Below are 24,287 nucleotides of genomic sequence, written 5' to 3'. Positions count from 1 at the left end.
AGACACCTGCAGACGGGCTTCACTGCCTATGAAGTGATTTCCCTGCAGGTGGGGAGCGGTCCTTGTACTTTGTGCCACGTGCGCTTAATGTGCTGCGCTACCGCCCGATTCCCCTTCTCTGGCTGTTTTTTTTTTTTTTTTTAATTTATTTATGCCCTTTTGCTACCCTTGTTGTTTTATTGTTGTAGTTATTATTCTTGGTTATTGATGTCATTATTGGATAGGACAAAGAGAAATGGAGAGAGGAGGGAAAGACAGAGGGGGAGAGAATGAGAGACACCTACAGACCTGCTTCACCACTTGTGAAGCAACTCCCCTGCAGGTGGGGAGCCAGGGACTCAAACCAGGACCCTTAGGCTGGTCCTTGCACTTTGCGCCTCGAGCGCTTAACCTGCTGCGCTACCACCCAACTCCTTCTCTGGCTGTTTTCTGAAGAAAACAAAGAAGATGCAAAATGGGCTGGGGACAATGGCAGTCAGTCGTACAAGTAAAAAACAATGGCAGCTGGATTAAAGGGTATGGTGAAGGGGGACACAAGTACACAGTCAGTAGCTCCAGAGGTGGTGACATCTAGGGGATCTGGAAGTGACTGATACAAGGGATGAATGAGCAATAGCACTACAATTCCACTGTTCCTGGTTGCCATTTTTTCCATTTTTTATTGTATAGGACAAAAAGAAATTTGAGAAGGGAGGAGGAGGAAGGAAGGAAGAAAGGAAGGAAGGAAGGAAGGAAGGAAGGAAGGAAGGAAGGGAGGAAGGGAGACACCTGCAGACCGCTTCACTGCTTCTGAGGTGACCCCTCTGCAGGTGGGGAACTGGGGGCTCAAACCAGGATCCTTGTGCAGTTCCCTGTGCTTTGTACTATGTGTGCTTAACCCACTGCACCATCACCTGGCCCCCTACTCTGAAATTTTTACAACCAAATGCATGAGGGGAAACAGGAAAAATAATGAATTTATACAGACAAGACTCCTCCACCCTCAGTTTGGAAATGTCAAGAGGGCAGTTAGTTCAAATACCCAGCTCAGAGGGGAGATCAGGGCTATAGATGGAAGCTGTGAGCTGCTGATATATAGATGACAAGTGGCAGGGCCAGAAACAACCCTACTATTGGGGGCACCACTCAGTTTTGTGTAACTGCAGTCCTGGAAAGTATGGATGAGGTCATCTAGAAGAGAGGTAGGTGTTAAGGTTTGTGGATAAAGACCTCTTTCTCTCTTTTCCCTATTCCAGAAGCCTAGTAATAGACAGGATTGCACAACCAAAGGTGAACTAGCCATTAGGAGAAAAGGACACCAATAAGACGCTGAAAATAGTTGGGGTCATCTACCATTTTACAGACAACAATGAGACAGCCAGGGTGACTTGTCCATGGTGCTATAATGGGATCATGTAGTGCTTGCCCCTGGGTTCCTATTACTTTTAAGGAGTTGACTTAAGGAGAGGAAAAAATACAAAGAGAGGAACAGGTCTGCAGACTAAGAAAGGCAGGTATCACTTCCTGATATTTATACATTAAATGTAAATCAAGAAAAGACACATTGGGCCTGGAACAGCTCATTTCTAACCCGGAAGCATTCCTTTTTTTTTTTTTTTTCAATTGGAAGCACATAGTCTGTCACACTAAAAGAGCAACAAGCTATGAGTGAATTAACCCTCCAAAAGTATGTTATGCTTGAGTACATCTGCCAATGAAACCCCCAACACACATTAGAAAAAGAATCTTCATCAGTGTGACAGTAATGGACAGTCTTTAGACAACTCAAATAAGCCTTTCTGGACATGACAACTTGGACAACAGATGGAATCTAGCTTTGGAATTTAAAAGCATGAGCTAAAATACCTGGGTTAGTATCTCAATTTCTTTACTTAGTAGCCTCATGAATCTTAAAAAAAAAAAAAAAAAATCTTTCAAACCTTTCAAGTTGCTGCTCTTTACAATGTGGGGGCAATCACATTTGGTTTTCAGACCTATGGCAAGAATCAGTTAAGATAGTGTGCAGAGTATGGCACACAGGGTCAGTACACACTTTAGAGCCAGAGTTATTAGAGTTCTACTACCTAGAGTGACCTAAGGCAAGTGGTAAGTGACTCATTTCTATATGCTTACTTCCTTTGTTTATGATGAGGGGATAGTAACAGTCACTGCTTCAGAGGGTTGCTGTGAGAATTAACTAAGTTAAAACTCAGTAGTGCTTTGGTCTGGGAGACGGTTCATTGGTAGATTGCCAGACTTGCTAACATGAGGCCATAAATTTGATCCCCAACATCAAATATACCAGGGAGATGCTCTGTTGTGTCTGTTCTCTCTCGCTCTTACGCACTCGCTCTTCCCTCCCCCCCCCCCCCCCGCTTATTAAGAAATAAAATACATCTTAGGTGCACCTGGTGTGGAGCACCTGGTTGAGCACACATATTGCAATGCGCAAGGACCCAGGATCGAGCCCCCGGTCCCCACCTGCAGGGGGAAAGCCTTGCGAGTGGTGAAGCAGGGCTGCAGGTGTCTTTCTGTCTCTTTCCCTCTCTGTCTCCCCCTTCCTCTCAATTTCTGACTGTCTCTATCCAAAAAAGAAATAAAGATAATTAAAAAAAATTTTTTTTAAATACATCTTAAGAAAAAAAAAAAAAGAGGGAGTCGGGCTGTAGTGCAGCGGGTTAAACGCAGGTGGCGCAAAGCACAAGGACTGGCATAAGGACCCCGGTTCGAGCCCCCGGCTCCCCACCTGCAGGGGAGTCGCTTCACAGGCGGTGAAGCAGATCTGCAGGTGTCTATCTTTCTCTCCTCCTCTCTGTCTTCCCCTCCTCTCTCCATTTCTCTCTGTCCTATCCAACAATGACAACAACAATAATAACTACAACAATAAAACAACAAGGGCAACAAAAGGAAATAAATAAAATAAATATTTAAAAAAAAGAAAAAAAGCATAGGAATACTTAGAACAATAGCCTTTTAATAGGAAAAGCCTTATTAACAATGATAATAACACAGATTACGAGGTTTACAACAGACATTTATCCAATAGACATTTCAATCAAAGATTATTTTTGCTCTACTCAGGAAGGAAACTAACATTTGCAGATTCTAATGGTAATGTAATGTGTCAGGCACTGGGTCAAACAGGGCAGAGAAAAAGAAAGGAATGTAGGACATAATCCTTCTGCTTAAAGATCACCTAAGTCATGAAGGGAGGCATTGCACAGCATGAGATATAATACAGCACAAAAGTATACAGAGGTCTCCATTTTTATTAAGCAAGGATGTTCCTCAGCCTCATGGATGATGCAGCAGAAGTTCAGAGAGGTTGAGGTTATCCTGTATCCCACTGAGTTGCCAAGGAATCCGCACCAAATAACAGGGGATGGGAGAAGTTGCTGTAAGAGACCTTGTACCAGGAGACCTGGAGGACTCAGAAATTCAGGCTTACCAGACAGAGGGAAAGTGCTGAGAATGGTGTGGTGTAGCGAGAGAAGAAAGGTAAACATAGACAGGAGAAAGAACCTCCATTCAGTGGAAGTCAGACCAGGTTCTGTTCAACAGTACAAGGCAAGACCAGACTTAGGAACAGGTGGTGTTGCCCTCTTTAGGTTAAACTGTCTCCAAGGCCTGCCACTAGCTGGTCTAGAACAGGGAGACGGAGACACACACACACACACACACACACACGAAAATACACTTGTCTCATCTCTATGGACTCTTAAAAATATCTAAGCCAGGGGGAGTAGGGTGGTGGCGCAGCGGGTTAAGCACACGTGGCGCAAAGACCAAAGTAAGGATCCTGGTTCGAGCCCTCAACTCCCCACCTGTAGGAGAGTCACTTCACAAGAGGTGAAGCAGGTGTCTATCTTTCTCTCCTCCTCTCTGTCTTCCCCTCCTTTCTCCATTTCTCTCTGTCCTATTCAACAATAATGGCATCAATAATAACTACAACAATAAAACAAGAAGGGCAACAAAAGGGAGTAAGTAAATAAATATTAAAATATATATATGTATATATATATATATATCTGAGCCATAGGTAGCTCTAATAAAGGCAGCCATTTTTAAGCCTGCTTAAGAACTTAAGTTACTTATTTTCTCTCTTTTCCCTAAGCTATAAGGCAGGGGTGGGAATTATCTGGCCCTGCAAAGGCAACCAGAGTTTTTTTTCATAGTAATGCCATGTGTTAATTTTTAAGTGGATAATTTTGTATGGCCTTTGAACGATGTTATAAATATCTAAATAGCCCTCTACAGAAAAAAAGTTTCCCATCCCTGATATAAGAAAAGAGGGAGCTTTCTTAAATTTCTTGAGGCCCAGGATAGCATCTTTTCATACTTTTTATTTTATTTTATTGTTAAAGATTTGTTTATTAACAAGAGAGAACAAGAGTATTATGAGATGCTGGGGAATGAGCTCATACTGGAAGTTCAATATTCTAGCCACTGTATGACTTCCCACACCACAATTGCCTCTGTCTCCCTCTCCCTCCTTTAATTTTTTTGGGGGGAGAGGGTTCTTTTTAAAATTTTCTATTTATTTTCATTTGACAGGGAGAAAATCAGAGGGAAGATGGGATAGACAGATAGATAAATAGAGAGAGAGAGGAACCTGCAGTACTACTTTGCTATTTGAATCTGGGTCCTTGTGCATAGCTACGTGTGCTCAACCAGGTACATCACCTGCCCCCGTTTTTATTTCATTGGATAGACACACACACACACACACACACACACACACACACACACACACAGAGAAATGGAGAGGTAGAAAAGGAAAGGGAGAGAGACGCACCTGCAGCACTATTTCACCACATGGGAAGCTTTCCTCCTGTAGATGGGAACTTGAGGCTTGAACCTGGGCCCTTGTGCATGGTAATGTGTGCACTTAACTAGGTACACCACTATCAGGCTCCACTTTCCATGTTTTTGGCTTTTTAAAATCTTTTAAAAAGTCTTTTCATCTATATTTATTGAATAGACAGAAATCAAGAAGGGGGAGCTGGGTGGTAGCGCAGCGGGTTAAGCTCATGTGGTGTGAAGCGCAATGACTGGCCTAAAGATCACGGTTCAAACCCCTGGCTCCCCACCTGCAAGGGAGTCGCTTCACAGGTGGTGAAGCAGGTTTGCAGGTGTCTATCTTTCTCTACCCCTCTGTCTTCCCCTCCTCTCTCCATTTCTCTCTGTCCTATCTAACAACGATGACATCAATAACAACAACACTAGTGGTCCGGAGGTGGCGCAGTGGCTAAGGCACTAGACTCTCAAGCATGAGGTCCTGAGTTCAATCCCCGGCAGCACATGTACCAGAGTGATGGCTGGTTCTTTCTCTTTCTCCTATCTTTCTCATTAATAAATAAATAAAATCTTAAAATAACAACAATACATACAAAAACAATAAAAAAACAAGGGCAACAAAAGGTAAAATAAATAATAATAATAATAAAGCAATCAAGAAGGAAGGGGGTGATAGAGAGAAAGAGAGAGAGAAATACCTGCGACACTGCTTCACCACTCACAAAGCTTTCCCATTGTAGCTAAGGACCCAAGGCTTGAACCCAGGTCCTTGTGCATTGTAATAAGTGTGCTCAACCAGGTATGCCACCACCTGGTTCCCCATTTTTATTTCCAAGTTTAACATGGCATGGAGACATCCTGAAGAGATACTTCCAACTATATTCTTCCCTATAAGCCTAAAATTCTACCAAATGAAGAACTGAATTAGAATAAAATAGCTACTATTTAAGAACACTTGTGTTTCAGATATTATTTGAGAAATGTCTTGCACAGCTTAGTAAGAACTATGTTGACCAGAGTTCTTAGCATGTACTCTGCTTCTTCTAGGGGTAGGATTAGTCACTTACTCTTTTAGTTAAAAGTCAAAGCAGAACAGGGTGGGGGTTATCTTAAAAAAAAAATCAGCGTGGGAGATAACATAATTGTTATGCAAAAATACTTTCATGCCTCAAGTTCCAAAGTCCCAGGATCAACCCCTTATGCCACCAAAACCCAGAGTTGAGCAGTGCTCTGGTAAGAAAGAAAATAATACTGATAAAAAACAAATAATAAAAATTAATAGCTGATCTGAGCAGTAGGCAAGGTCTCCAACTATGAACTCTGACTATGAATGTTGTTTTCGACAGGCTGGCTTCACGGGCGGGTAACAGACGACCAGGGACTCATGGTTGAGCTGTAGGCAGTATCTCTTTATTCATGCAGGATGCAGCGCAATCTATACCAAGCTAAGCTAAACTACAAACTACAAACAATCTTGTCCTTATAAATATACTAGCCCAGTAGGGTGGGAACAGGATGCGACGCAGAGAGGGTGGAGAGAAAAGTGACTGGTGAAAATCAGGGTGTGACAAGGAGAGGGGGCGGAGCAGGCAAGAATTCTACCACTGAACCACCAATGCCCTGGAGGGAGGGTGGTGCTTGTTAACAGCGGTTATGTAAATAGAATGAAGTGGTTATGTAAATAGAATAGTGTTAAGCAGGGGGGATTAAACTAATGAAACAGAAGGGGTTTTTAGAAGCATATCAACATATGAAGATCACAAGCCCAGCTTAGCCACTTACAGTACAAATAAATACAAGCAAGTCAATATAAAATGGGGATAAAACCAGCAATTACCTCCCTGGGCTATTATGAGGATTATATAAACTATGTGCACACAAACTACTTAAGAATAGTGGTCAGAGGGAGTTGGGCGGTAGCGCAGCGGGCTAAGCAGTGCATGGCACAAAGCACAAGGACCAGCATAAGGATCCCGGTTCAAGGCCCCAGCTCCCCACCTGCAAGGGAAGTCGCTTGACAGGTGGTGAAGCAGGTCTGCAGGTGTCTGTCTTTCTCTTCCCCTCTCTGCCTTCCCCTCCTCTCTGCCCTATCCAACAATGACAACAACAATAATAACTACAACAATGAAAAACAAGGGCAACAAAAGGGAAAATAAATAAATATAAAATTTTTTTTAAAAAGTATTTTAAGAAAAAGAATAGTGGTCAGCACACAGAATGTGCTATATTACTCAAGTGTTAACTTCTATTATTATTATGGAAAAACTTCCATTATCATTATGGGTTCTCTTTTGGGACAGACTGACAGTAGTGTGAGACAAGAACTTACCCAGATTCTCTGCCTTGTATGTTATTTCTCTGGGCTGACAAAAGGGCAGTGAATAGTATTCATATGGTAGCTGGGTTCGAGAGCTGGTGAGTTTCACAGCCTAATGGGAGAAGAGAGGCATTTATTCTTTAATCTAGAAACTAAGATGATTATTTCAACAATCCTCCTGATACCCACATATCTTTAGTATACTCAGTGATGTATCTTTTTCAGTCAATCAATGAATGAATGACCACTGGGGCTATTACTGTGTCTAGGTGACTCTGCCATTCTCAGTAATGATTTCTTGCCTTTTTAAAAGATGGTGAGTCAAAGTGAGGTAGGGAGAAGGGGGTGGAGGGGACACCTGCAGCACAGTTTTCACTGCTTGTGAATCTTCCCCTCTGCAGGTAGGAACGGGTGTCTTGAACCTGGGTCCTCACACATGGTAATGTGCATGCTCTACTTGGTGTGCCACCACCCAGCACCTTACTAATGTATCATATATATAAAACAGAGATATTGAGAAGACCATAGGATAAGAGGAGTATAGTTCCACATAATTCCCACTACCAGAAATCCCTATCCCCACCCCCGAAAGCTCTCTCCTATTCTTTATCCCTCTGGAAGTATGGACCCAGAATCATTATGGGAGTATGGACCCAGAATCATTATGGGGTATAGAAGGTGGAGGGTCTGGCTTCTGTAATTGCTTCCCCAGTAATGTATTTTAATAAATACATTTATTTTATTTTATTTTTTTAATAAATGGCAGTAGGTACAAATGTTATACTGCTTATAATTCTTTTTTTTTTAAAATATTTATTTATTCCCTTTTGTTGCCCTTGTTGTGTTTATAATTTTTAATCATCACACAGTTCATTCATATTACTTTATAAGGGTCTGGGCAGGGCACCCCTGGTTGAGTGCACACATTACATGTGCAAGGACCCAAGTTTTAGCTCCTGACCCCCACCTGCAGGAGGAAGCTGCACGTACTGTGAAGCAGAGATGCAGGTCTCTCTCTCTCCCTCTCTCCTCTCTCAATTCCACTCCATCCAAAATAAAAAAAAAAATAATAATTAAGAATAGCTTACAGATTTTGTTTAAAACCATGACCAAATTCAATACCGAGAGTCTCCAACATGCTGACCCCATTTCTGGAGAATGACAAAAGAAGTCACATTATAAAGAGACCAAGGGCTAGTAAAATAGCTCACTTGGGCAGTGTGTTGCTTTGGCCTATGTGTGACCCAGGTTCAAGCCTGGCCTCCACTGCAGTGAAGAACACTTTGGTGATATGGTCTGAGTCTCTCTTTCTCTCTAAAAACCAAACCAAACCAAACTAAACCAACTCAGAACCTTTGTATTTCCTAAACCCCCTCTTTCTGTCAAGGTATTTGCTCTCTTCCATAGCCTGATATGCCTGGAAGCCCCCATCCCCTCTCCTATAAGCTATGATCTGGAAAGGGATTTTGCCAGAAGCCCTGGGGGGAAGGGGATTGCAGTAGTTAAGAGATGGGGCTCTAAACCAACCACATATCATCCTCACCATGTGACCTTGGACAATTGAGCCTCAATTTCCTTATCTACAAAATATTAATAATATAGTAAACTTATCAGAAGGTGACTGCAGAAATCCTAATGGTACTCATCCTTCAACCTGCAGAGCATGCAGTGCACTCTTTTTCTCAGGGTAAATGAACTGGTCTTTATTTTCAAAAACCAAAAGAAAGATTACGACAAGCCCACCATGCTCCTCCAGCCACTATGCACAGCAAAGGCATAGACTAGGAATGCACATACCTTGATTTCTACAGGGTCGTTTTGGTGGAAGTTGATTGGTGCAACCCCAGGGACATAGAAGGTGCTTGCTTCATACATCAGAGAGAGAAACATCAGCGACCATGGCAACCAGTCCTGCTTAGAAGAAAGGCTGTTGTGAGAATGAAGCAGTAAATACCCCTCTGGAGTAGATCATCGTTCCACCCTCATGATCACTTCATATTTTTTAGAAAAAAAATTATTTATTAATGAGAGAGTCAGAACATCACTCTGGTACACGAAATGCGAGAAATGGAGCTTGGAAACTCATGCTTGAGCATCCAATACTGCAATACCTCCTGGGCTGATTCATATCTACTTAAAGCCTGGGGGAAGCCTGGGAAGCCTGGGGTCTTTGTGAAGCATTGCCTCTCAAATGCTCCATTATACTACAAGTAAGGCACCACTTTAGTACTTAAAGAAATGAGTCACAAAAGAATGTGAAGTACAACAGACCCTTGAAAAGCCTGACATTAAGGGTATTAACTCCACACAGTTGAAAATCTGCATATAACTATATATATATATATGTATTACATATGTATATGATTTATTTTAATTAGATATAAATGGAAAGACAGAGAAATCAACTACCATGCACAAGGATGCAGGTTCAAACCCTTGCTCTCCACCTACAGGGGGTACACTTCACAAATGGTAAAGCAGGTCTGCAGTTGTCTATCTTTCACTCTTCCTCTCCTCTCAATTTCTCTTTGTCCTATCAAATAAAAAAAGGAAGGGGGGTCGGGCGGTGATGCAGCAGGTTAAGCGCGTGTGGTGCAAAGTGCAAGGACCAGCGTAAGGATCCCGGTTTGAGCCCCTGGCTCCTCATCTGGGAGGGGGGATCACTTCAGAAGTGGTGAAGCAGGTCTGCAGGTGTCTATCTTTCTCTCCCCCTGTCTTCCCCATCTCTCTCCATTTCTCTATGTCCTATCCAACAATGACATCAATAACAACAATAATAATAACCACAACAAGGGCAACGAAAGGGGGAGAAAAAAGCCTCCAGGAGCAGTGGGTTCATGGTGCAAGCACTGAGCCCCAGCAACAACAACCCTGGAGGCAAAGAAAAAAGGAAAGGAGAAGGAAAGATGAAAGAGGTGAAAAAGAAAAGAAAAAAATGTTGGGAACAGTGAATTCATAGTTCTGGCACAGAGTGCCAGTGAAAACTCAGGTGGCAATAAAAAACAAGAGAAAGAATGAGGGAATGAAAGAAGGAAGGAAAGAGAGAGAAAGGAAGTTAGAAAAAGTATAGATCAGAGTACTACTCAACTCTAATTTGTGGTGGTTCAGGGGTCTGAACCTGGCACCTCAGAGTCTCAGGCATGAAAATCTTTTGCACACCCATTATGCTGTCTTCCCTGCCTTTCTGCCTATAACTTCTTACTCCTCCAGAACCTGGCACAGAGCAGGCACTCAGTAACAACTTGCATGTAGGATAGTCACCTGGGAATTGGGGGCAAAAAGATCAATTACTGCTTTCAAGGAATGTGTCCCATTAAAGTATCTATCTCCTTTATTTATAATACTTCACCTCTCAAAAAGCAAATAATAATGATAATAATAAATAATACAAGAGCTTTCTGATTTTCAATGTCTGAAAAAGAAACTTCTGTTATTTGCATATCTAGATCAGCACCTTTTGCACCTGTCTTCTCTCTTTCTCTCTAACCTTTTTTTTTTTTTTTTTTTTTGCACTTCCAGGGTTATTTCTGGGGCTTGGTGGCTGCACTACAAATCCACTGCTCCTGGAGGCCATTTTTCCCATTTTGTTGCCCTTTGTAGTTGTTATTGCCTTTGTTGTTGTTGTTGTTGGATGGGGCAGAGAGAGAAATCAAAAGAGGAGGGGAGACAGAGAAGGGGAGAGAAAGATACCTGCAGACCTCCTTCACTGCTTGTGAAGCAAGCCCCCTGCAGGTGGGGAGCCATGGGCTCGAACCAGGATCCTTATGCCAATCCTTGTGCTTCGAGCCACGTGCACTTAACTGGTTGTGCTACTGCCCGACTCCCCTTTCTCTAACCCTTTTACTGCAGGGTTATAAACACTCATTATATTCTATTAGATATTGGCCCCTTGTCTCCTGCTCACCTGGCCTCCACAAACTGACCAGCTTTTTGCCACAAGAAAAAAAAATGATTTAAAAACTTAAGGTTCTGAACTTGATATAGTTTTTGCAGATATATAGTTGATTACATTATTAAAAGCAATATACTCATGAAGAGGTTTCTCCGATTTATTTTGTTTATAAATGCCTTAACAAACCAGCTGATATTCACTATAAAGAATGAAATAAAAGCTTGACCCCCAACAAAAACAGTAAAACTAGCTAAGACAGCTAGTTGTATTATATTGATAATCAGATCAACAGAATTGGGAGTGAAAGCACAAACTTAAGAAATGACAAAGCAGGAGGGAATAAAATTGACTCATGGGTGACTAAGAGTCTGTTCCTTTCTCTTAAAAACCTTAAAAAATATACTTAGACTTATAGACACTTTTAACCTAATTTCCTCTAATGTTAGTAATTCATATAACCGTGCTTTTAGAAAGCAACTAGCTTTAAGGGTCTTGAAAAAGCAAAACCAGTAGCTCAAATAATACAAAAGGAAAGTAAATATTGTTTTCACTTCGTCTCCCCACAGACAACTGCTATCACCGATTCCTTGATCATCCCTCTAGAGACATTCTACGTGTGCACAAAAGGGATCCTTTAGTAGTATGGGTTTGCCTCAACAGATAGATTTTTCTTATTTCTGAGTAGCGATGAAAAGTCTACCAACTGTGGCCTGTTGCATCTAATTTCCTCTCTATCAGAAGATTTCCTCCATATGAGCGGTCATAGGAAAATTCTGCCCCGTTTCTTTGCTTGGCCTCATTTGTCAGTCCTTATGAGTGCTCCTTGAGAGAAATAAACAGTCTTCCTTATTTCCTATATTTCCTCTTTGTACCAGACTTTCTGACAACTAAAACATAAGGAAGACAAGTACTCTATTAGTGGCAAAATCAAAGAATAAAAAACAAAAACCTGCCATTTAAAAGTTAAGAAAAAAAAAATTAGTCCTAAATTTTTGAGAAATGATGCAGAAACACACAATCTCCAAAACATACTACCAACAAACCAAAGATCAGTTTATCTTAGAAGGAGCAATATATATGAAAAACAACTCTAAAAAGAAACAAGAAGTCTTGGGTGATGACACACCCAGACTTTCTTTTCATTTATTCATTCATTTCCTTCTTTCCTTTTTTGTTTTGTTTTGTTTTGTTTTGTTTGTTTTTGGCTCTAGGGTTATTGCTGGGGCTGGGGCTTGGTGCCTGCACTACATATCCACTGCTCCTAGCAGCCATTTTTTTCATTTTTGGGTAGGACAGAGAGAAATAGAGAGAGGAGGTGACAGAGAGGGGGAGAGAAAGACACCTGTAGACTTGCTTCACCACTTGTGAAGCGACCCCCCTGCAGGTGGGGAGCCGGGGGCTAGAACCAGGATGCTTTTGCGGGTCCTTGTGCTTCATACCATGAGCAATTAACCTGGTGCACCACCACTGGGCTCCTATTTATAGTGTCCAAAAGTTCAGAGGCACTAGCTGAGATATCTGTACTAGATACTATTTTGCTCTACTGGTATGCCACTTCTTGCCCCACCCCACCCCACCCACCCCCACTCTAGTTTTTTTATTCTTTAACTTCATTTCCTCTGCATCCCTGACATCCTGGTTAAGAATGTTTGATTTACAGTTAATTTCTATAAAAAAAATTAGGAGAGTCACCAAGTAACCACCTCTTGGGAAATTCCTTCATACCTTTAATGCTAAAGTTGAGGTTCAGTCTGAAAAGTCATTTAAGTGCCATAGATCATTTATATGGTCAGAACCATGGAATAGAAGCCCTAACAGACACCAACCAGTCCATCAATGTTATTTTGCTTTACTTAGTTTCCAAGTCACGGGACTGCAAAGGTAGCATGCCAAGAAACAAGGTTGATGGCAATCTAGAAGCCTTTTGGGCTGTAATCTAACACCCCATCACTGGCAAAGATATGGGTGACCTGGAAAGCTATACAGTTTGAGAGAATCAAGATCAATATAGCTCAAAAGAATAAAGGTGTTGCCCTCCCTATTTATTTTATCCTCAGGGGCTAGTCTTGCAGAAGAAACTCCTAAAACAACAGTGCAATGAAGGACTGCTAGGAATAGCAAGTACCTCTAATCCTCTAAGTTTGCTTCATCCAATTTGAAAGGTGTGAAAATAGGAAGTTTCCCCTGAGAACTGAAAATTATTTCAACCACTCACTCACGTTTCTCTGTGGCCAGAAGTTAACCTTAAATAAACCTTTCCTTTTTTGGAATCCACTGCCTTTAAGTCTCCTTTCTCATTAGCATCATTTAGTGATAAAGTTTGGTCAGACTGAAAAGTCTTACTGATTCTTATTCTATGCATTTCCTGCAAAAGCGGCACCTTCCTTGGTATAAGCTAGGTTTTTTTTTTCTTTTTTCTTTTTTTCCTTTTAGTGTGTTTTGTTTCAGAGAACAAAACCAGGTCTCACACATGTAATCCACTGCAGAACCACCTCCTTGGTTCAAATTTTTTATGACAGAGTGAGACAGAGATAGAAACAGAGAAGGGAAGGGAGAGAAAGCACAAAGCATTGCTTTATCATTCACTAAGTTCTATTCTTTTTGTCTTACTTGCTCTCATGTGGTTATGACTTTCAAATTCAATACACCATGCAAACAAGGCAGACTCTCCACCAATGAGTCACTTCCTGGTCATAGATTTTTCCTTTTCTTTCCATAAGATGCAGTCACCACTTTAACACTACTTAGTAATTGTTCCCCACACACAAACACACACACATATACCTAGAATCAATTTTAAAAAGAAAATCAATTTTAAAAAGAAAGAAAACAGATGATACAAGGATAACCAGGCAAACCAGTAAAGGAGAGACTTTGCTCCTTTATTTAGAGCTTACAGACATGGGGTAGTTGTTAAGCAAAGATCTATAAAGGCTCATAACTATTCTTTGGGAGTAGGGGGAAAAAATCCACTTCCTCTGGAAGTCCAGGTAAACCTTTACTAAGCAACTGACAACCAGACCCAAATCTTGGGGCCCAAAAGTACAGAAATAAAACCTAAGAAATGTACTGACCTTCCTTCACCCCCAAGTATGCATAAAAAAATTGTTAGCCCAAGCAAAAAGCTTAGATGGCTCACTTCTGGAAGATTTCAAATCTTAAGAGTGAAAAAGTTAGTCTTTTTTTTTGCCTCCAGGGTTATTGCTGGGGCTCAGTGTTTGCACTACGAATCCACTGCTCCTGGAGGCAATTTTACCCATTTTTTAAAAATGTTTATTTCCTTTTGTTGCTCTTGATGTTTTTTATTGTTGTAGTTATTACTGATGTTGTTGTTGGATAGGACAGAGAGAAATGGAGAGAGGAGGGGAAGACAGAGAGGGGGAGAGAAAGGCAAACACCTGCAGACCTGCTGCACATTTGTGAAGTGACTCCCTTGCAGGGTGGGGAGCCAGGGGCTCGAACTGGGATCCCTACGCTGTCCTTGCTTTGCGCCACATGCACTTAACCCACTGCACTACCACCCGATTCCCAATTTTTCCCATTTTTGTTACCCTTGTTGTTGTCCTTATTGTTATTGTTGTTATTGCTACTATTGCTGTTGGATAGGATAGAGAGAAATCAAGAGAGAAGGGGAAGACAGAGAGGGGGAGAGAAAGATAGACACCTGCAGACCTGCTTCACCACTTCTGAAGTGATTCCCCCCCCCCCCCCGCAGGTGGGGAGCCAGGGGCTTGAACCAAGATCCTTATGCTGGTCTGTGTGCTTTGCACCATGTGTGCTTAACCCACTGCCCTACCGCCCAGCCCCCAGGGGGTCTTTTTTGTGCTAAGCAAAATCTTGACAAATCAAATGCAACAACTTATCAAGAGAATAATTCACTAAGAACAAGTGGGATTCATCCCTGAGAAAGAGGGCTAGTTCAACTTCAGCAAGCCAATCAATATAATCCACCATATCAATGAGAAAGGTAAAAACCATGTGGCCGTATCAACTGATCCTGAAAAGACATTTGACTAGAGCCATCCATTTATGATAAAGATACTCCAGAAATTTGGAATATATGGATAATTTCTCAACATAATAAAAACCACATACAACAAACCCACAGAGCTAACATCATTCTCAATAGGGAAAAGCTGAAAGCTTCCCCCTAAAATTGGGAGCCAGATAAGGATATCCACTATCTCCATTACTATCTGACATAGTCCTTAAGGAAGGAAAGGGAAACAAAAATCAATACTCATTACCTAACACCACACACCATAATCATATCAAAATGGATCAAAGATCTGGATATTAGACCAGAAACTAAAATTTATAGAAGAAAAACACTGGTGAAACTTTGCAGAATCTTCATGTTAAAGATGTATATGGGCATGGGAAATGAAAATAAGAGTGAATAAACAGGCCTACATCAAACTAAAAAGCTTCTACACATTGAAAGCAAACTACCTCCACCTGCGGGGTGAAGTTTCATGAGTTATGAAATAGTGCTGCAGGTGTCTATTTCGCACTTCCCTCTCAATTTCTCTGTCTTTATCCAATAATAAATAAAATATATTTTAAAAAGAGATAAAAGCAAAGTACACAAGGATAACCAGGCAACCCAGGAAACAGAAGATATCTGCACATTGAACATCTAACAAGCTACTGATATCAAGCACCTACACGAACTGGTACAGATCTGCAAAAGATGTAAAAATAACCCCCTCAAAAAGTGGGCCAAAGAACTAAATAGTTTTCTAAAGAGATACACATGGCCCACAGACATATGAAGAAATGCTCCACTTCACTTATCCATAGAAAATGCAAATTAAAAACACACCGACAGTCCATTTCACACCTGTGAGAATGGCCTATATCAACAATACAGAAAATGACAGGTGTTAGTGAGTGAGGTTGTGGATAAAAAGGGATTCTGCTACACTGCTGGTGGGAATGCAAACTAGTGCAGACCCTTTGGAATAATGTATGGAGAGTTCTTAGGCAAATAAAAATGGAATTACCTTATGATTCAGCAATACCACTTTTAGGTGTTTATCCAAAGGACACTCAAACACTAATTTGAAGGGACACTGTTCATAGCTGCTTTATTCTCAACGGCCAAAGAGTGGAAGCAGCTTAGATGCCCATTGACATTGAAGTTATAGGATATATATTCCATGAAATACTACTCTGCAATTAAAAAGTTGATATTGTGTCCTTTGGGACAAAATAGTTTTACTCATGTGGAATCTTGAGAACTGATATACATGAACTTGCAAGAAAATGTAAATAAATAAATGGAAAACAAAAAAATCAAAAGCAAACAAACTGTTTTTAAGACTAAGCTGAACTCATATTGTATTGAAGTTAAAGCAGAAATGGAGGTCCAAAGATGTTAAATGACTGTACCCACACTCCCTTCTAAACAAAGTTAAAAATTTAGTTCCTGGAACTGGACAGTAGCGCAGCGGGTTAAGTGCACATGGCAAAGTGCAAGGGCCGGTGTAAGGATCCTGATTCGAGCCCCCAGCTCCCCACCTGCAGGGGGTCACTTCACAAGCAGTAAAGCAGGTCTGCAGGTGTCTATCTTTCTCTCCCCCTCCTCTCTCAATTTCTCTGTCCTATCCAACAACAGCTATGACAACTATAACAACCACAACAAGTGCAACAACAAAGGCAACAAAAATGGGGAAAATGGCCTCCAGGAGCAGCAGATTCATAGTGCAGGCACCAAGCCCCAGAAATAACACTGAAGGCAAATAAATAAATAAATTTAGTTCCATATATCTCGAGCTTCTTCCCACACAAAGACAACCAGTTTCACCTGCTCTATTCTTACCCTTGGGTTCCTGATTATTAAAACAATTTGTCTTGAGAGTCGGGTGGTAACACTGCGGTTAAGCGCAGGTGGCACAAAGCACAAGGACCAGCGTAAGGATAGTGGTTCAAGACCACCTGCAGGGGAGTCGCTTCACAAGCGGTGAAGCAGGTCTGCAGGTGTCTATCTTTCTGTCTCCCTCTCTGTCTTCCTCCTCTCCATTTCTCTCTGTCTTATCCAACAACAATGACATCAATAACAACAACAATAAAAAAAAATAAGGGCAACAAAAGGGAATAAATAAATAACATTAACAAAATGGTCTTGCTCAACGCCTTTCAGCTACCAAGTTGCAGACACTACCATGATGCCATCTTGACTTCCCTGGGCAGATAACCTCACCAATGTGTCTTGGAACCCCACATCCCCAGAGCCCTACCCCACTAGGGAAATATAGAAACAGACTGGGGTTATGGATTGACCTGCCAATGCCTACGTCCAGCAGAGAAGCAATTACAGAAGCCAGATCTTCCACCTTCTGCACCCCATGAAGATCTTTGGTCTATACTCCCAGAGGGATCATGAATTAAATAAGCTTCCAATGGCAGGATGGGACACAGAACTCTGGTGGTGGGAACTGTAAGGAACTGTACCCATTATCTTATAATCTTGCTAGTATTTACTAAATCACTAATAAAAAAATGAAAGAAAAAAAAAAAGCTTAGTTCCAATTTGTGATCTGATTTTTTTTTTCTCCTAAAGAAAATGCTGGAAGCATTTAATATCTTTTCTAGACACAAAATATCAGGATTTCAAATCTTTGGGAAGTCTGTATATTTAATGCTTAGCCATAGGTGAGAAATCATGTGAGGAAGACACTGAAGTAAACAATGAAAAGAGAACTGAAAAAACCTGGGTGTCCTTCACACTGCCCCATTAGTAAAAGACCAATGTTAGCAAATGGTTCATGGATCAAAGCTTTGGGGATGGTAGATGGCTCCAACTGTTTGTAGCCAGATGGCCCTGTCCATCCTGGGTCCTTCCCACCTTCCTGCCAGTGTCCAAAGATCAAAACTTAATCTGCTACAACATTCTGTGACCTGCTTCTTTAATGCCAGGATCAAAGGGGGACTTTTTGCCCAAGTTGTAAAAGAGAAACCAAGAGGAAATTTAATGCTGTCCCTGCCTCCTCTCTACTTCCTGAAGGCATTAAGAGCACTCCTTTAAAGAGAGAGAGAGAAAAGAAAAAAGAAAAAAAAAAGAGCACTCCTTTAAGACTCCTCACCAAAGGGGGGTCACCTCAACTCCAAGGACACAGCATCACGTGCTCTGCAGAATGTCAAGTGGGACAACTCAAAAGACCAGAGGGAAAAGCCAACAGACAGCATCTTGGAAAGACCACAGGGACTATGATCAGAGAGAGAGAAAAAAAAAATTTGATTTTATAGGATTAGCAAAAATCATCTTAAATTCAAATTTTTCAACCACATAATATTCAATTTTGAATTTAGAAATCAAACTTTAAACTTTGATTTCAAATATGAATATGTACAACAACAAAACTAGGCCAGAGGTCAGGTGGTGGCTCATGCTGCCATGGCTCAAGGACCTGGGATCAAGCTCCTGGTCCCCACCTGCAGGAAAGAAACTCCCATGAGTGGTAGAACAGTGCTACAGGTGTCCTACATTCTCTCAGTCTCTTAATTTCAATTTAAAAAAAAAAAAGGATCCCAAGAATTTTGAAGTTGTGTAGGCACTGAGCTCCAGTAATAATCCCTGTTCCCCCAGCCAATAAAAGGCGGTAATTTGCTCAAGGTCACATGTGGATCAGTGGCAGTGTTGGGACTAAAGCCCAATGTTGATTCCTCCTTTTAAAAAATTACTTATTTTTGGGAGTCGGGGTGGTAGCGTAGCGAGTTAAGTGCATATGGCACAAAGCGCAAGGACCAGAGTAAGGATCTCGGTTTGAGTCCCTGGCTCCCCACCTGCAGGAGAGTCCCTTCACAGGTGGTGAAGCAGGTCTGCAGGTGTCTATCTTTCTCTCCCCCTCTGTCTTCCCCTCCTCTCTCCATTTCTCTCTGTCTTATCTAACAAGGAAGACATCAATAACAACAATAATAACTACAACAACAATAAAAAGACAAGGGCAACAAAAGGGAAAATAAATAAAACTTTTAAAAATTATTTTTTGAGAGGATAGCAAGTCATTTAGAGGGGGAGGGGACATGGAGAGGAGAGAGACACCTACAGCTCTGCTTTACCTCTCATGAAGCTTCTCCCTGCAGATGGGGACTGGGGACCTGAATCTGGATCCTTGTTCTCAGTAACATGTGCACTCAACTGGGTGAGCCAATGCCTGGCCCTTCTTTAAGGGGCTCATGTCCACCTCATGTGAAGCTCAAAGAAACAACTTCCCACACATGTGACAGGTAGCTGTCATCCTATTTCACTGAAGACTCCACCACTAAAAAGTCTGTGGGCATGTGCACATGTGCATGTATGTACCCAAGGCCTCACATGCATGATTTCACTGATCCCTAGTTTCTTCTCAGAGAAACCACAGCACCAGAGCTTCCTTTGATGCTATGGCTCGTCTCTTGTGGTGTGGAGGCTTGAAACTGGGCTGCATACATGGCAGGGCAGGCACTCTACACAACTGGCTTTATCTCTGGCCCTCCTTGTATCTTCTGATTGGGGCTGGTTAACACTGACTCCATCTGTTCAAAGGGATTTGAGATCATTCAGTTCATTTTCCTGCTTCTGGACTATGTCAAACCCATGTCAGCTCCGAACAATATTATATGAGTTAGCAATTCCACTCCTAGGTATAACTAAAGAAAACTGAAAACATACATTCATTAAAGAAACAACAAAAACAAAACAAACAAACAAAAAAACCCACTACAACAGTGCATAAAGACCCAGGTTCAAGCCTCCAGTCCCTACCCGCAGAGGGGAAATTTCTACAGTGGTGAACAGAGTTGCAGGTGAGTCTATCTTTTTTTTTTTTTTTTTGCCTCCAGTGTTACCGCTGGGGCTCAGTGCCTTGCACTATGAATCCACTGCTCCTGGAAGACATGTTTTCCATTGTTGTTGTTGCTGCTGTTTCTGTTGGATAAGACAGAGAGAAATTGAGAGAGGAGTGGAAGACAGAGAAAGAGACACCTGCAGACCTGTTTTACCACTTGCAAAATGACCCCCCTGCAGGTAGGGAGCTGGGGCCTTGAACTGTGATCATTACATAGGTCCTTGTGCTTTGTACTATGTGCGCTACCACCAGGCCCCCCAGGTCTATCTATCTCTCTCTCCCCTGTCAATTTCTGTCTCTGTCCAAAATAAATTAAAAGCAACAACAAAAACCAACTACACAGGGCTGGGGAGACAGCATAATAGTTATACAAAGGAGTATGTATGTATGCCTGAGGCTCTGAAGTCTCTCTCAGGTTCAATCCTAGTACCCTATATAAACCAAAGCTGAGTGATGCTCTGGTCATACATTCTCTCTCCCTCTCTCTACCCCCTCTCTTTCATATCTCATTTAAATTAAACAAAACACTATACACAACAGCCAAAACGTAGGAATAATTCCAGTGTCTAATTTTTTCCCCACCAGTTATCAATGAGGCTCAGCACTACAAATCCATTGCTCCTGGTAGCGTTTTTTTTCCTCTACTGTTTTTTGTTTTTTTTTTTGACAGGGCGAAAGAAATTGAGAGGGGATGGGAAGATGGAGAGTAAGAAGGATAGACATCTGCAGATCTGTTTCACTGCTTCGCCACTGCAGGTGGGGAGCTGGGGGCTCAAACCCTGGTCCTCGAGCATGGTGATATGTACACTTAACCGACTGTGCCACCGCCTGGTCCTCCAGTGTTGATAAATGATTAAAGGATTAACAAAATGTAGTAAATCAGCAGAATTGGATATTGTTTAAAGAAGCTATGAAGTACTGATACATGCTACAAATTTGGATGAACTTTGAAAAAAGTATGCTATCTAAAAAAAAAAAAATTTAATGGGGTGGGGAGATATAACGGCTAGGCAAAGGACTTTCATGCCTGAGGCTGAGGTCCCAGGTTCAATCCCCTGTACCACCTTAAGCTAGAGCTGAGCAGTGCTCTGGTCTCTCTTTCTCTGTGTGTGTGTCTATATATCTCATTAAAATAAATATTTTAAAAGTAACTAAAATCCCTGATATAAAGCACCACATGTTGTAATGACTCAACTCCATTTATATTGGCTATCGGTAACGTAATGATGCAGTTTTTGCAGAATAAAGTATGTCGTGATTTTTCTGACAATTCATATGAAATGTCTAGAATAGGCAAAATTCAGACAGAAAGTAAATTAGTGATTGCCAGCAGCTGAAGGCGTGAAGCGAGGAGGAACTGCTAATGGGCTTCTGTCCCCTTTTTCTTTCTTTTTTCTTGGGGGGACCTAGGGAATAAACCTAGGGCCTCAAGCATGAGTGATACTGCCAAACAGTCTCCTCATACAATTTTTCACAATCTCTTTCTCAGAAAGGAGAAACAGAGAGAGAAGAGATACCACAGCACAGGTCCATCATCCCTGAAGTTCCCTGGTGCTGTTTGTGCTGCTCCCATCTGGTGCCAAGGATTGAATCCAGGGCCTCACATACAGCAAGACTAGTACTTTACTGGCTGAGCTACTTCCTGGCCCTGCTAACGGATTTCTTTTTATTATTTTTAATTAATTTATTTCCTTTTGTTACCCTTGTTGTTTTATTGTTGTAATTGTTATTGCTGTTGTTATTGATGCTGTTGTTGGATAGGACAGAGAGAAATGGAGAGAGAAGGGGAAGACAGGGGCAGAGAAAAATAGACACCTGCAGACCTACTTCACTGCTTGTGAAGCGATGCCCCTGCAGGTGGGGAGCCAAGGGCTCGAACCAGGATGGGATCCTTACTCAGGTATTTGCGCTTTGCAACACGTGCGCTCAACCCACTGTACTACCCCGACTCCCAACGGACTTCTTTTTGCAGCGATAAAAATGTTCTGAAATTGGCTGGGGAGATGGCTCAAATGGTAGAGCACTGGGCATAGCCTGAAGTTCTTGGCTTGATCCCTAGCACTACATGAGCTGGAGTGGTGTTCTAGTCTGTTTCTTCTTTCATTTGTAGTAACTAAAAAAGGCAAAAGAAAGCAAAACCCAGAGTATGAATAATTATATATATGAAAGAATGATATATGCAGTTTCTAATCTCCAGATGAAGATGTCTATACTTTTTGAGAGCCTACAAATACATTCAGTTAACATTTCTCAAATTTCACCCAAATAATATTCTCAAGAGCATATTCTACATGCTCAATATATATCTTTTTTTTTTTTTTTTAACCAGAGCATTGCTCAGCTTTGGTTTATGGTGGCATGGGGGACTAAACCTGGGACTTTGGAGCCTCAGGCATGTACTTTCTTTGCATAACCATCATGCTATCTACCCCCACCCTACATGCTCAATATTTCCATGAAAAGATCTGAGTCTGTCTCTCCCCTCAGAATCATCTGGATCAACTTCATATCCTGTAATTTTATAGTTAAGCAGGAAAACCAGGAAGATGTTTGGTTTATACCAGTATCTACTCCTTTGGTGATAGAAGTCCTCCCCTGCAGGTTCAGAAAAACATACTGTAGTAATACAAACCTGAGGAGGCAGCCCAGCCCTTAGGGAAGAAGAGACATTCAATAAAGAAAACCAAGGAGGGAAGAGCCCATAAATACCATTTGAAAGTTGCACCCACAACCCTAACTTTCAAAACAAAAGAATAAATAAAAAACTCAGCCTGTTCCCACGGCCACTGAGTTCATTTAGTTCCTCTTTGGTTGTTTGACTTGCCTCAGAAACCCATACACCCCAAAGCAGATCCACATTCATCTATCCCCAGTGTGTGAAGCAACCTTTGTGTAAGAGGGTATGGAGACTATTTTGACTTCCCTATAATAAAAGTGCTTGACACAGATCAGTCTATCTTACCTGTGATCCCACTTGCCTGTAATGAACCTGCTCCCTGCCTTCTCACTACTCAATCAAACATGGAGCATACATTATACTCCTCTACTGCATTACCTCTAATGTAATTTTAGAGGGAGTAGGAAGGGAAGGCATCCCAACAGAAATTCTACTTGAAAATGCAGTCTATAAGCTACAGACTATACACTGCAATTAGACATAGCTGCTCCTGCCTCTGAAATTTTTATCTTTTTTTCTTTTCCTTTTTTTTTTTTTTTTGTCATCTCCAAGGCTTCATCACTTCGGCCTAACATTTCAGTTAGAAAAACAGACACAAAGACACTGCAGCACTGAAGATTTTCCCCCACTGTGGCAGGGGCCTAGTCTGAACCTGGGTTGAATATATGGCAAAGCAGGCCCTTAAATTTTATTTACTTATTTATTTTTATAGCCATCAGGGTTACCAATGGACTTGGTGCTGGCACTATGCATCCACCACTCCTTGGTGGTAATTTCTTTCTTTCTTTTTTCCCTATTTGACAGGACAGAGAAATTGAGAAGGGGAAATAGGGAGAGAGACACCTGCAGCACTGCTTTACCACTTGTGAAGTTTCCCCCATGCAGGTGGGGGGTAGGGGCTTAAACCTGGGTCACTGTACATGGTATCACATGCACTCAACCAGGGGTGCCACCACCTAGTCCCCTGAAATTTTATTTTATTTCATTCTCTCCTACCCCCATCTCTTAGCATGTATCCCTCTAGTCTTCTGCATGTCTATGGGACATACCAAGCTCATTTCCACCCTGATCCTTTCCCTGGCTATCTCCTTTGCCTAGAACTTTCTTGCATTGCTGGTACTTTCTCGGCAGTCAGGTCTCAATTCATATTACAATCTCTGATCAATAATTCAAAGTATTTGCATTACCCTTTCACTGTTCTTCACCTTGATTCTTTCATAGGATTCATCACTGTGCAACATTCTTGCTTGTGTATTTATGTGTTCACTACCTACTCAAACTAGAAAAGCTCCACAAGATAAAGACTTTCACCTTCTTAATTTACAACTAGGTCTTGGCACAGAGCAGATATTCAAATATTTGCTGACTAAGTAAACACGTACCAGAAATATGTGTTGCTAACTTAAAAACACCGAACAGGACAAGGATTTCTCAATGTAATGCTAAGTAAGAGCCATTTTATTGAACTTTCTCCCAGTGGCAATAGGGGGTGACTGTTCCTGTCAAATTCAAGCCATTATTGTTCTGAATGTGGTACAGAGATTTAAAATGGACTATGACAAATCACTTTTGTCATCTTCCTCACTCATGGTTCAGACCAAAGTCTAATACCAAATAAATAGTCAAGACTATGACATCTTTTACCTACCCTCCAGGGTTCTAAATAAGAAATCATCCACTAAACAAAAGTAATAAGTTAGTAGGCGGTGAATGAGAGTGAAACTCATTATAGGCCAATAGTTGACTCTGGCATGGAGAAAACCAACACCAAAAAATTTAAAAAATAATTTTCCT

At 41.4% G+C, this 24,287-nt stretch overlaps 1 protein-coding gene across 2 annotated transcripts in view; it reads right to left on the bottom strand.

The window, feature by feature from the left end:
* The window catches only part of TM9SF4 (transmembrane 9 superfamily member 4), a 52,500-nt gene that overhangs the window by 26,497 nt on the left and 1,716 nt on the right, over nucleotides 1-24,287 (bottom strand). For both annotated transcript variants that reach the window (XM_060188466.1, XM_007523068.3), the window contains exons 2-3: nucleotides 8,891-9,004; nucleotides 7,106-7,205 (exon numbers count right to left, since the gene is read on the bottom strand). In XM_060188466.1, coding sequence (XP_060044449.1) covers nucleotides 7,106-7,205; nucleotides 8,891-9,004 — 214 coding nt within the window. The remainder of the gene's footprint in view (nucleotides 1-7,105; nucleotides 7,206-8,890; nucleotides 9,005-24,287) is intronic.

The sequence above is a fragment of the Erinaceus europaeus genome, chromosome 1 (assembly GCF_950295315.1).
Source record: "Erinaceus europaeus chromosome 1, mEriEur2.1, whole genome shotgun sequence".
Classification (NCBI taxonomy): domain Eukaryota; kingdom Metazoa; phylum Chordata; class Mammalia; order Eulipotyphla; family Erinaceidae; genus Erinaceus; species Erinaceus europaeus.
The sequence above is the reverse complement of the archived record's forward strand: the minus strand, read 5'-3'. Positions and strand labels throughout refer to the sequence as shown.